At 51.0% G+C, this 13,205-nt stretch overlaps 2 protein-coding genes across 2 annotated transcripts; both read right to left on the minus strand.

Moving 5' to 3' along the window:
• Positions 1 to 2,051: 2,051 nt before the first annotated feature.
• On the minus strand, positions 2,052 to 4,401 carry CALHM1 (calcium homeostasis modulator 1; the record flags this gene model as incomplete). Its single annotated transcript, XM_084265395.1, has 2 exons — positions 2,052 to 2,519; positions 3,853 to 4,401. The coding sequence occupies 2 exons, from the start codon at positions 4,399 to 4,401 to the stop codon at positions 2,052 to 2,054; spliced, it is 1,017 nt and encodes a 338-aa protein (XP_084121521.1).
• Positions 4,402 to 10,069: 5,668 nt separating this feature from the next.
• Positions 10,070 to 12,161, minus strand: CALHM3 (calcium homeostasis modulator 3; the record flags this gene model as incomplete). Its single annotated transcript, XM_084264731.1, has 3 exons — positions 10,070 to 10,531; positions 10,662 to 10,917; positions 11,875 to 12,161. 3 exons carry the CDS (start codon positions 12,159 to 12,161, stop codon positions 10,070 to 10,072), a joined length of 1,005 nt encoding a protein of 334 aa, XP_084120857.1.
• Between the last annotated feature and the right edge of the window lie 1,044 nt (positions 12,162 to 13,205).

A 13,205-nucleotide genomic window follows, 5' to 3' on the forward strand; every position in this document is an offset into this window, starting at 1 on the left:
GCCGGCTTGGCTGCAGGCCCTGAGGCTCGCTCCGTGCTTGGGGCACTGCTGATACCTCACCTCAGGGCCGGATACTACAGCTGAAATCCCAGGGGCCATGTCAGGTTCCCTAACAAGGGGTCTCCTCCTGAAGACTGTGAACATTGTCCCCAGGCTCCAGGAAAGAGAAGAGATACCGCCTGCCTTGTGGGGACTCTGCTACTGCTGGAATTGCTATATGGGAGCAGAGCTCTGATCCTAAAAATCTAAATTAAAAGTGCAAGAGCTTCTCTTTGCCAATGCATGCCCATTCTCCAGTATTTTAATCGCTCTGCTGCGGAGTCTGCCGGCCCTGCTCACCATTGCGGGGCCTGCGTGCGCCTTTCGCAGTGAGCCATTAAGAGCACTGAACTGCAAATAATAGGAGTGGAAACCGCCTTTATCTTTTAATCTCCTTTGCTTTGTAAATCAGGTTTTGTGCCTATTAATTTCTGGGCAGGTGCCTTAATTAAAGTTTGGGGTGTGAAGATTAATGATAAATCTGTGTCACACTCCTTTCTCCTGGGAGTCAGCCAGATTCAGCCTGCCCTTCGCTACGGGCTTGCTAGGGCACTCTCACAGCAGCTCAGAGAATTTCCTCGTCATTTTGGTCCTTTGTTCTCCTCTCCCCACAGCCTCTGTGGAGTTCCACACTGATAATTAAGGTTTACGTGAACGACAGTCACCTCAGTTACCAGCCAGAAGTTTGAAGAAGACCGCGGCAGCAGGAGTTTCCAGGGAATGGGCATTTCACAAGGGATGTGGCAGGGGTAAAACTTGCCTCTTGAAAGGGGATTTCCTTCTGTGTATTGGTAATAAAATCAGAGCCACCAGGGAACACTCACTCAGGCTGCGATTTCCATAGTCACCTCCAGGGCCTGTGTCCCCGTCATCCTCAGTTTCTATGGAAATGGGCAGCCACCTGGTATTGCGTAGGGTCGGCGGTGCCTCCTCAGCTTCTCCTCTGAGCTGGCTCAGTGCTGGCCACCCGGCACTGGCAAAATGCCCTGATACACACAGCCTCAGCACCCTGTGTTTGGCTTGAGGGCCCCCAATCTTTTTCATTGCATTAAAATAAAGAAACACAACAGCTTTTGTAAATAACTTTTATAAATAATTTTGCCTGAGCTTGAACAGTAAGCCTGAATTATTTATTTGGCTCTAAACAAACACCCAGGTGGGTTTTTAACATCAGTCTTTGTGTCAGGGAGGAATCCAGGTAAAACTGGATTCAAGAACAAACCAACCTGCAGCAAATTTTTGGCAGGGGGATGGCCTGGCCCACACCCTTCATGCAACTGAATGGTAGCTGCTCTCCCTGTCTGGACAGTCCCTTCAAGGACCATCTCTGTGGAGTCCTCATTGGATAGTTCTTGTGACACCAGCCATGCCATTCCCATCACTTGTAATGCCATATAGGATGTCTCTTCACTAGCTTGTTTCTTGGGTGAAATTTATTTTAAAGCTGTTCTTGGCCTGGAAACTGTGTGTGTCTGTGGGGATGTGGTGTGTGGAGGGGTAGTGGGGAGAGTTTTGGGGTTTCATAGCTTGGTGTGAGGAAGGGGCATCCTCATTTTGTTTCCCGACCAGGGGACTTTGAATACTGCCTAAACCCACCTGTGCTTCCCAGTGCTGGGCATGTGGAAAAAGAAGGAAGTTTGCACATCTGGTAGCATCTGCCTTGGCAATCACCACAGCATAAACCTGGTGCTTGGTGGTGTGGGGAAACACAGAACTCTGTCCTGTCTGCCACATTGTGTCCATCAGCATCCCCAGGGCTCGTCCATCACAGCCTTCAGTAGCTGTGCTGTTCAGCACAGAACTCGTTGCCTGAATTACTGATGCTGTTGGATTGGATGTGGCAGCGGATGGGATCACACCAGCACCACCAAGTCCTTTGGGTCCCCTGTCCCCTCCAGCCCCTGTGGTGCTGGGCCTCAGCTCTGCCCAGATTGGACACCCACCTGGTCTGCCCACTCTTGCAGCCCCTCTTGCAAAAGCGTGGCTCTGCTTCTGCACAGCCCTGTGCCCCCTCACACCCGGCTGTAGTAGGCGGCCATCTCCCTTCGGGGCACTGGAGGATGTGGGGGTGGCTGCTCTTCCCCTGCCCAGCCGTTGCTGCTGTGGAGGGCAGGTGGGTGGAGGTCCAGTGGTGGCTTGCATTTATGCCAGCTCTTCAGGGCCGTGTTCATGGTGCCTTGGTTGGTGATGCCCAGAAGCTTCTCAGCAGCTTCCTCCACATCTGCAGGAGCTTTCCTGGGTGAGTGGCAGTGAGCAGCCACCAGGTCTGTGCTCATGCCCTCGAAGAACTGCTGGATGCAGACCTTGGCAAAGCTCTTGGCGTGCTCCGCACACGTCTCATCGAACAGCTTGCGCTCAATGTCGATGTAGTGGGACCAGTACCTGCTCTTCAGAAAGGCAGCTTGGGTGAAGCAGGGCCGGAGGGATCTAACCAAGAAAGCCAGCGTGGTCATCAGCAGCACAAAGCACCAGCCCAGAGCCTGCAGGGACGAGGGGGAACCAGACCTGTCACAGGCAGGCAGAGCACGTGCCCAGGACTTCCCACCAGCTGGCAGGAGCACCCTGGGCTGTGAATGAGCCTGGCTCTGCTTTGGACTGTTTGACATTTGGCTGTGCCCACACTGCAGACCTGGGAAAGGAGACCCTGTGTACCATGTCAGTGCATCTGCGCTGAGATTTTGCTCAGTGCACACCCATAGGCAGCACCTCTCCCCTTCTTACCATGTGTAACATCAGCAGGCAGTGACCACAAATAACACCAGACTGAACCCTGCACCCAGCCCTCACTCCTGCCATGGATTTGATTGTACCTCACCTGGCTCTAAGATAGTCTCTGACTCACAGCTAATGCTGTTCCAGATACTCCCTGGGTTAATGCAGCTGTCTAACTCTTTTCCCGAGCTGTTGGACTTAGTAACATCTATCATGGGTGAACAGTGGTGACAGGCTCCCCCATTAATGGGGTCTGACATGATGGGTGAGATGAAGGCAGAGCCAGGACCGGTCTGTCCTGTTCACCATCAGTCCTGGCTCAGGCTATCACCAGGCTGTGTAGGCGGAGCTCACGAGGGTGAACCCCGCTCTGAATGTGTCCCCCATCCCATCCAAATAAGTGCACCTGGGAGTGGGGTATCTGTATGGCACCTCTTGTTTTGCAGCTCCCAGTACTTCTTGGCAGCTGGGAATTGGGGTGTACCCAGGAAGGTCTGCTTTGTGTCTTTGGAGAAGTCTTTGTGCCTCCATTTCTCTTGTTACATGGGGGATAATCCTCTCTACTCTAAGGAAGTTGGGGAGAGGAGCTGCATGAGTACATGAGTGACCAGAGTGGGTCAGACCATCCTTTCTCCAAGGTGGCCAGAAGCAGAGGACTTGAAAGGCTTAATGCACAGGACAAGCAGTTAGTGGCATGTCTTCATTTGCGGTTCCCTGGGATGGTTAATAAACACACTCTGGCTGTTGCCATGCAAGTGGCAGAGGCAAGTGCCATAGATGGTTATCAGCCCATCACTTGCACATCTTATAATAAGCAGCAAGAGCAAACGGGGGCAATGGGTAGGTTACAGAAAGGGAACCTGCCAGGCAGTAACATCCATGTCAGCCCTTTTGGACACTTACACTAATTGAATCTCTGCATACATCTAGGCTCTCTGCACCACACCAGAGGTGTAACTGAGTACCTTGTACCTCTGCAAAATCACCAGGCTCTCCTCCTGCATCTTGATTTCAATGAGGAGATTCCCTTGAGGGATGAGCTAAGGCTCACCGTGCCTAACTCCAGTCCACCAGGAAGGGCACAGCCATGATGCTTCTTACCTGCGAGATGCAGCGCAGGTACCTGATGGCCACTTCATTGGCAATGAGCTCCTGCCCATTGTAAATCTCTTTGCAGGGGATGCGGGCAAGGACCTGCTTCATCTCCCCTTGGGAGAGGCCGGCGTGGCTGGCGTTGCCCAGGGTCTCCACAGGCACCAAGGTGCAGAAGGCGCAGGTGACACACTTGCCATCCAGCAGCGTCACGGAGACCCACACCACCGGGGCGATCATGGCCCGCTGCGCCATGGAGCAGAACATGTAGCGCAGGACAGCCGGGTCCTTCCCTCGCTGGCCCCGGGGACGCCTCCACTCCTCTGCCAGCATGGAGACATTGTTGTTCAGCACGAAGCCCAGCAGGAACAAGATGAAGGGTGGCACTAGGAGGATGCCCAGCCCATAGGCCAGGTTGTAGCGTGGCAGGCAGGGGCAGTTGAAATCAAAAGCTGAATACATCTGGGCACTGACGAGGGCCATGATCCCACAGATGCCATTCATGAATGACTCCTGGTTGGACTGGAGGAACTGGAAGATCATCCGAAACTTGTCCATCTTCCCTTGATGCTATTCTTCCCACCACTGGGGTCCAAGCTGTGGCCTCAGTTCACTTCATTCTTCCAGCCTTCCTCTTCAAAGACGGGCATCAACAAGTCTCTGTGCAGTTCACCGGTTCGTTTGTGCACTCTTACAGCCCCAATATTTAAAGCAGAGAATGAAAGTATTTTTTTCTGCTGATTTTGCTGCTTGGAAAAGATCAGATTTTGCTTCTTCCTTCTCTTCTTTGGGTCTGTGGAACCTGGGTTGTTTCTGGTTTGCTAAATCCAGCTTTGTTCTTCTGCATGTCCCCATTTCTGCAGTCTCCCAGCCACTGGTCCCCTTGTCTGGAGGGTGCAGTTGTTACCATCGTTCTGCCCTCCCTAGAACAATCTGTGCCCTGGACAGAAAACAGAGTTGGCTGTTTGGCCTCTGTGAACCCATTTGCAAATGCAGGAGGTGGGTGCTCCTCCCAGGACTGAATGGGATGCCCCACCTCTGCAGTGTTGGCATACAGTGCCTCTGCAGTGCCGGAAAAGCGGGATGCCAGAGTTTCCTCCTACCCTCCCTCCCTCCCTGCATCATCCTAGCAGCATCTTGTGCAAGCACCTCTCAGGTCCTTCAGCCCCCTCCTCTGTACCTGCCTCAGTGGAAAATGCCTTCTGGTTTGTTCTGCAGAGGAAAGGGAAGAGAAAAAGAAATGCAGAGGAAGGAGGGATAAAGCTCTTCATGCTCTGGAATGTAGTATCTGTATTGCTGAGGTCTGTCAGTGGCTCCCCTCTGTCCTGAAAACACCCACATTTCAGCCAGACTTACCAGATGAGACTTAATAGCTCCTGGTTTTCACATCTCTCTGCTCTAAGGGTTTGCTAAAATGTCCTTCAAACCCTGGTGCACATAGTCTGGCAACATCCAGAGGCACATGGTGCTTTTCTAGGCTTTGGGATGGAGAAAAACCATCATAGAAAAAACGGCATAGAAATGAGAGGGGGCTGTGGGGACAGGGGTGCAGAGGATGCACCCTGCACTGCAGACAGGTAGCACTGAGAGCATCTGCGCCCTGGGCATCTCTGTTTTCTCAGGAGATGCTCCCTGCCTAGCTGACCTCTGAGATTCGTGTTTTTCCCTGAGATTTTTTTCTTTTCACCCTCTTTCAATGAGCATTTCTGAAGGCTGCAGCCTTCTCTGAATGGCAGCAATGGAGGCCAAATGGCTTTCTTACAGCCACCTCTTGTGTGTATAATCCCAGCTCCTTCATACATTTGGGATGTGCAGGAACTAAGAATACAAGGAGGATGTGTAAATCCTGCCAGTGACTGCCTTGGCCCAAGAGCAGCTGCTGTTCCCCGAGGGACTGTGTTTCTCAGCGGTCCCAGATCACCTGCAGGCATGGACTGTGCAGAACACTTCCTCCAGTCAGTCCAGTGGGTACCAGAGCCCTGGGTGCTAAAGGTGCTGTGAAGCTGCTGCTCCTCTGAAGATTGCTTGAACTCTGCTGGGAAGGGCAAAACAAGGATTACCTGAGCCCACAATCTGCATCCATTTATCAGGAGGGTCTGGGGCTGGGATTTGGCAATATGCCTTGACCTGAGGTTAAGGTCTCTAAGGACGCATTTCCATTGCAACCAGTGCAGCTGAGCTAGCTGGGTGCTGGGCTGGCTGGTCCATACCACTGACAGTTTAGCTATGCCATGTTACCTGGGCTTATTAATTCAGTAGCAACAGCCGGTGCTACGCTCCCAAGCACACCTGAATACCTGTGCTGTCCTCTTTGCGCACCAGGGGTAGCCCAGGGAGATCCAGCTCAGGTCTGTGGATGTGTGCCATGTGTTGATATTGGGGTGCAAAGCTTCGCCATCACTTCCATCCCTCTTCCCTTTCACAAGGGCATGCCACAGTTCAGTTTGTTGCTGCCAGTTCTCCAGACCTGGGGGTTTCTGGCACAGAGATCCTGTGCATGTTTGCCAGCACAGAGCCAACCAGGCAAGCAGAGATGTGATAGCTACAGTTGGGACAGACTTAGCTCCTACAGCACAAACCTAAAAGAAGTGAACTGTGTTGCTGGTGCTCTCCTGCATCTCTATTCCCAGCTCACAAAGCAGCTTGATGCACTTGGCCAAAAGATGGGGGAACATTTGGTCTGCAGGTGGCCATAAAAGAGATGGTTGTGGTATTGACTACCTGCAAGGCGTTCCCTCAGTCCAGGAACCACCTGATGTGAGTGTCAAGCTATATCTTGGCTGCACAGTGGCTGTGAGACAACCTCACCAAGGCAAGCTGTACAAAGGTGGGTGGCATGTGAGAGAGACTTTAACCCCAGGGTTTTGCAGTGTATCAGCACAGTGATGGGAAGCCAAACCACAGTGTTGTTACCACTGGTCAATGCTGTAGTTTCTGATGTTCCCCTCACACCAGCCCTAGGGCTCAGTGGGTAACACCGAGTTCACCCTGAGATGCCACCACGTGGATACAACCTGGCCAGTCTTAGCTTTGCCTGCTGTGAAGAGGTTAATTGCATGATCTCATAATGGGAAGAGATTTGGCTGCATGAATATAGATGAGACTTACTGTGTTGCTAGCTAAGAGCTCAGGCTGGCTTCCTTGTTCACCTGGCAAGTGGCTTTTGGAAGGGCACCTCACATCAAAGCCTGCATGAATCAACCTTGCACAAAGCAGAGAGCTTTTTGATCTCCCGGAAAACTCTGCCTTTCGTTAATCATGAATGAGGGGCCTGGGACTGCTTGGTATGCAGCACTGGAAGTTCTCATTGAAACCAACAATAAGTTAGTAGGATTCAAAACAGCCTACAGAAACCAATGCCTGGGTCTTTTTTCCATATTGCCTTCTCAGGGAGGACCTTATTTCCCTGAGCTTGCCAACAGAAAGTTCACTCTAACCGATTTGCAAGAGAAAGCAGAGCTGGTGCTTCCTCCCACAAACCCAATCTGCTCATGCTTTGGAAACCAGGTTCTAGGAGAGATGGTACATGCCAAAGTGCCTCCCAGAATGTGGTTCTGCACCTGGATGCCAAGACAGACACCAAGATAGGGACTCAGGGAGGAATTTGTGTGTCCCAGCCAATACAGGATAGAGACAGGGAGAATGAAAACAGTCACAATTCCCATTAGGAGAATTTGTGAAGAATTTGGTGAGATTGTCTTTGTAGTCATCCCTGCTGTTTCACTGTCTCTTGGCAGGTGAGGATCCCTGAGCATGTCAGACATGTCTGTAGGTCAGACATCAGACCAGCCCTGAGAAACAGAGCTACTAAAGTTTGTGAATGACCTTCTCTGCTCCCACTTCCACAGGAGGGTACACACTCCTAGCAGAGCTGGTGGACCAGAGAGGTCCACCCCCCTGCTCAAAGGACATTCAGGGACACATCTAATAGGGTTGTGAGTTTCTTCATGGATGGAGGTGCCACAGTCTCTCTGGGAAGCCTGTTCCACCACCCCCAAAATAAGTAAGTGTTTTCTTCTGTTAAATGGAATTTCCTGCATTTTGTGTTTGTGCCTGTTGCCTCTTCTCCTGTCATGGGGTGCCAGATACCATTTTCCACAATGGAGAAAGGTTCTCTAGCTTCAAAGGGGAACACAGAACAGGACTTGTGGAAGTTGGGAGGGATGAACAGCCATGGCCTGGCCAATCAGAGCTACTCCCTGGCCAGACTGACCCTCCCAGCAGCATGTAAGCGTTGTAGATCTGCAAAAGTTGATGGCAGTGTCCTTAAATACTCTGGGTTTCTCCCTCCCAATACAGATTATAAAAAGCTGTTCCTCTTCCCCTTTTTTACATTTCATGTTTTGTGGCCATTCTGGGATGACTTAAAACCTGAGAACATGGAAAGCAACATGCAAAGGGGAGCTGTGGACCTCTGCTCTGAGCTGCTTAGGAAAATAGCCAATTTGACTAGCATGGAGTGGTGAGTCCAAAATTAGTCTCCTCCTGAGATTTGTGATGTCTTGGCTGATAAAAGTAAACCAGGAATTAAATTCAAACTGCAGTGCTGATTTCAGAAGAGCTTGGGAGCTTCCTGGACATAAAGAACTCCTGATGGAAAGACCACTGTGTTGTTCCCAGCCAGTATGGGCTACATCTGGCTTTGTGGCCTCTGAGCACATCCAGGGCAGCTCAGGGATTCAGCCAGAGCTTGTTTTGCTATGCAAATAAGAAAAGCTCTGCAGCCCATCTGTCTGCAGGCCGTGGCTGGCAGAGGGGTGCAGCTGCCCACAGACAGGCCATGGAGTTATTTTGCCTTCCTGTGTTTTGCCAAGCATCTCCTCCCACCTGACCCTGTGCATGCAAACATCCTGGGGATGAGGTGACCCATCTCACAGCAGCTCAACAAGTTAATTTGGGGGATTACTGTGTGCTTTCAAATCCACCCCTCATTTTGGACTTAGTCACAATGTGGTGGCAGGTTTCTCTCCCCCTTTTCCACCCCCTTCTTTTCTCCTGGACACCCTGCTTGCCCCATCTATCCATGGCCAAGGAGATGTTTCTTCTTCACCACCCCTCCTCAGAGCCCCTCCACCTTGCACCCCTCACTCCCAAGGACAAAGCGGACATCAGCACAAGCCTCAGCCTGAAGGAATATATGTGTTGCACTGGGTTAGTTTGCAGTAAAGAGTTTAATGCATCCAAACAGCAATGCTGGGTATCAGTCAATCTGGCACCATGGCTGGCAGCATCTACAACAGAGGCTGGAAGAAGTCAAGTAAGGAAGTAATTTGCATTAGAGGCTCAGAGATAAGGTTACATTCAAACGGTTTTGAAACTATGGGTGGAAATACCCAACTAGGCAACGTAAGGATGACCCTTTGGAGAGATCCGTTTGTACTAAAATCTAGCAGGGGACTGCTTAAAATCTGTGTTCAGACTTCTCAGGCAGAGTCAGCGTGTCCTTTCCATGGCACAGTGCCAGTGCTTAGAGCAGCCACCTGAACCCCAGCACAGTCCCGTGGCTCTGGGTACATTAAGCAAAGCCCCCCTCTCCTCTTCCTTCTGAGAATCCAACCCAACCCAGGCACACTTTTCCAGAGGTATCTTCAATTAAATTTCTGCTGCTCAGTGAATTTCAGTGTTGCCATATTTTGTTTTGAAAATGCATGGAAGTATTGATGGGCTGTTAGAAGGAGGCTGAACAGTTTGGCAGCTGTGCTGGGGGCAGCCAGAGCTCTCGGCAGATGGGAACACGTAGGAGGTGGTTTTGCCTTTTTGAGTAAACAAGTTGGTGTGGTACTAAAAGAGTGGCCAATTAAATCATTTCAGTGTCAGCACTGCTAACTCTCTGGAGCAGGTTTCCCTGAAATGGGCAGGAGCTCCTCACACCTCTGGGAAGCTGCCTCTCCAGTCGGTTTGCACACGCTGCCAGATGTTGCTGCCTTGGTTAAATCCTTCCTCAAGCCAAAAGGGTTTTATCACAGCTCTAAAGAGCTGCAAACCCTTTAATGTGACAAAAGTGCTACGCAGAGCCCTTGTTTGAGAAATGTCATTAGCAGTGACTTGGTCTGGGACTTTCAGATCTCCAGAGCTAGTTTATTTTGGAGGTTTTTCTCATGGAATGGAGTCATTGGGGTTGGGATTTTGGAGGAAGATGTGAGCACTACTGTAATCTCTCCTCTAGTTCTGGCTTTGTGCAAAGATATGGGCAGTGCCCCTCAGTGTCTGCAGGACAAGACCCCCTTTACACCTCAGTGTGCCAGGGCAATTTGGACTGGGGACTGGGGCTGTCTGCCCAGGGCAGAGGGGATCTCTCTAACCTCGGGGGATGCCTCTGGGTCACCCAGCTGACATCCAGGGCAGGTTTATCATAGTACCACGTTTTCAGAAGTTTATTCACCTGGTCCTGATCTGTGATGCCCCGGAGAAGATATTCCTCTCCTTCTGCTTCCTTTTCCTTCCTAGGCAAGCTGAAGCTGTGCAGCTTGATCTCTTGCCGCATGCTTTCGAAGAAGTGGAGGATGCATTTGTGAGCAAAGAGACGGCTGTGCTCACAGCAGGTTTCTTCAAAAATCTTTTGCTCAATGTCAATGTAGTTGCTCCAGTGACGTGCCTGCAGGAGGGTGGCCTGGTTGAAGCAAGGTCTGAGCCAGCGGGCGAGGAAAGCTGCTACGATAAGGATCAACAGAATGCTCCATCCAAGTGCCTGGGTGTTAAGAAATAAGCAGTGGAACAAGAGCAAGACAGGCATGAGCTGTTCACCTGGGTGAAGCTATGACAAATCAAGGAAGGGCAGGAGCAGATAACATGTGGGGGCTCTGCCAACAGAGACTTACCTGGGACCAGCTGCGCAGGTACCTAGACACTGCCTTGCGGGACGTGTTATTCCTCATGAGCTCGTCATCCTTGCAGGGCACCTTGGCCAGCAGCTGCTGTACCTGCACCAGACTGGTGTTGTCCAAGCCCACAAACTTTTCAGGATCCACGGAGCCACTGAAGGCGCAGATCAGGCATTTGCCATCCAGGAGGGTGACTATGATCCAGACGACTGGGGCAACCAGGGCTCGCTGCAGGATGGAGGAACACATGTACCTGGGGTGGGAGAGAGAGAAGTGAGTGGGTAAATGCTGGGATCTTTCTCCTCATCCAGAGCCTTGATGGATGCAGCCTGCCCTATGCCAAGCCATCCTCCTGGAACCACAGAGCCGACTCCCAGGACTGTTCCCAGCATTGCTGCAGCTAATGGCTATTCTGCTCCAGGATCTATTTGTGGGTGCTGCCTCTCCATGCAATCTGTGCTGGTGTGCTCTGTGTGCTTCCTGCATTCAGCACAGCGCGTGGTCCTCTCATTATGTACTTACCTCAACTGCATACTTATGTCTCCCATGCCCAAATCCTTGTCAGCTCTCCCTTGTCTTCTTCATTCACTCTTTCCTCATCATCTGAGAGAATCACTTTTTCTTGCAGCCTTTCTGGCCCTACTCTGTGTCACCTTGTGCACTGGGTAAGACTGTACGTAAGAGACTGAATGTGATTCTTCTTTCCCTTCCACCAGTGTAAGTCAGTAGAAACTCAACTAAAGGGAAGGAAACCACTAGGCTTGAAGCCTCAAAAAGCCAAAATCAACCAATAATCAGTGTTATTATGCATCATTCAATCAGGCTATTGTTAAAGACCCTCCATGATGGAAATGCTACTCTTCCTGCACATCTAAGTGGAAATGCCTCATCTTTTTGCATATGTAAGCCAGAGGAAAATCCCTGTGTGTGCATGACAGGGCAGGCAGCAACACAGTTTCCCCAGGTGGCAGCATAAATCCAGGCAGTGGTGTCAAGGCTCTCCTGCCTTCCTTTGCTGGGATGGGATGAGGGTCTGCCTTTGTTTCTGGTGGTGTAAATGCATTTACCATGCCCCTGCCCCTACAGACTTGTGGGGAAAGGTCTGAGATGAGAAGAAAATTAATTACTAGGAGGATCAAAGCTAGGGAGGTGAGACAGCTAAGCAGGAAGTAAAAGCAAGGATGCATGCCATTCCTGTTGCAAACCCCACCTGATGACAGCTAGATCCTTCTTTCTGTGCCCCTGCGGTCTTCTCCACTCTTCCAGCATCACCAGGGACTGTCTGTTGAGGATGAGGCCACAGAGGAAGAGGGCGATGGCAGGTATGAACATGATCCCCAAGCCATACGCCATGTTGTACCGAGGCAGACAGGGGCAGCTGAAGTCAAAGCAGGTATACATCTTCACACTAGCCAGGGCTAACAGCCCACAGATCCCATTCATTACAGACTCTGAGTTGGACTGGAAGTACTGGAAGATCATCCGGAAACGATCCATTGTGTTCTTCTGGCCAGGGGTGCTCCTCTTGAGAAACCCCTGTGCTGCCCAGCACTGCCTGTCTCCCTTCACCCACCTTCTGCTGCCACAGCACAGGGGACGCAGCTCAGTCCGCGGTCGGTTGGGGCGGGAGGATGGGGATGGCAGAGAGCTGCTGTAGCAGGGGAGAACCCTGTGCTAGGGCTTTCCCACTGACACGCTGCTTGCAGCTCTGTTTGTCACCCAGTTGGTAGTTTTTCTAGGTGAACAAATAGATCCAGCCTCCGGCAGCTGTTTTTTCCACCTGCTTTTTAATTTTCAGGGTTGTGCCACCTGCCAACCAGTGACAGTCTCCCATAGTCCCCCCCTCATGGAGATGCTAACTCACAATGGAGAGCTATCAGTGGATGCCTGTGAGCTGTCCTCTCCACTGATTGAAGGCTGTGGAGCGATTCACCAGCGAGGAGAAAACAGGCAAGTCAAATTAGCGGTGTTACTGCTGCAGCCCTGTTTCTTTTTGGTGAAGCGGGTCCCCAGCACTGAGCAAGGGAGGCAGGGAGCACATGCCTGCCCCTGAGCATGCCACATCACCAGAAGCTCAGATTTCCCTATGAAAATGGGCTGAAAGGACCAACCCTTCAGCCATGAGGCTGTGTAGAGTCAATATCTTTCAAAGCCTGGAATAGCCCTTCAGGGCAAAGGCTGCTCTTGGCTACACAATGTACACATACTGTGATGTTTGTCCCATACCGACATCCTTGTCCAAGGCCCTTGCACTGGGGGCCCTTCTTGCTCCCTGTCAGAGGGCATGGCACAACCAGAGCAGCTGGCTCATTTGTCTCTTGGCACTGGATTATCATCTTCTGTCCATTTTAAGTATCCTAGAGGCAATTCCTCTTTTCCTCTCAAAAGATTATTTTACAGATAAACACAGCTCATTGCCACAAAAGGCAGGTTTTTTGTGGTTTTTTTTATGACATGTTCGACATAATTTTCCTCTCCCCAGCCTTCATATGAAAACATCTTCAGATTTCTTCTCAACTCAGGTTTCCATACATGTTCAGG

This window comes from Gallinula chloropus, assembly GCF_964237585.1.
Source record: "Gallinula chloropus genome assembly, chromosome: 5".
Lineage (NCBI taxonomy): Eukaryota > Metazoa > Chordata > Aves > Gruiformes > Rallidae > Gallinula > Gallinula chloropus.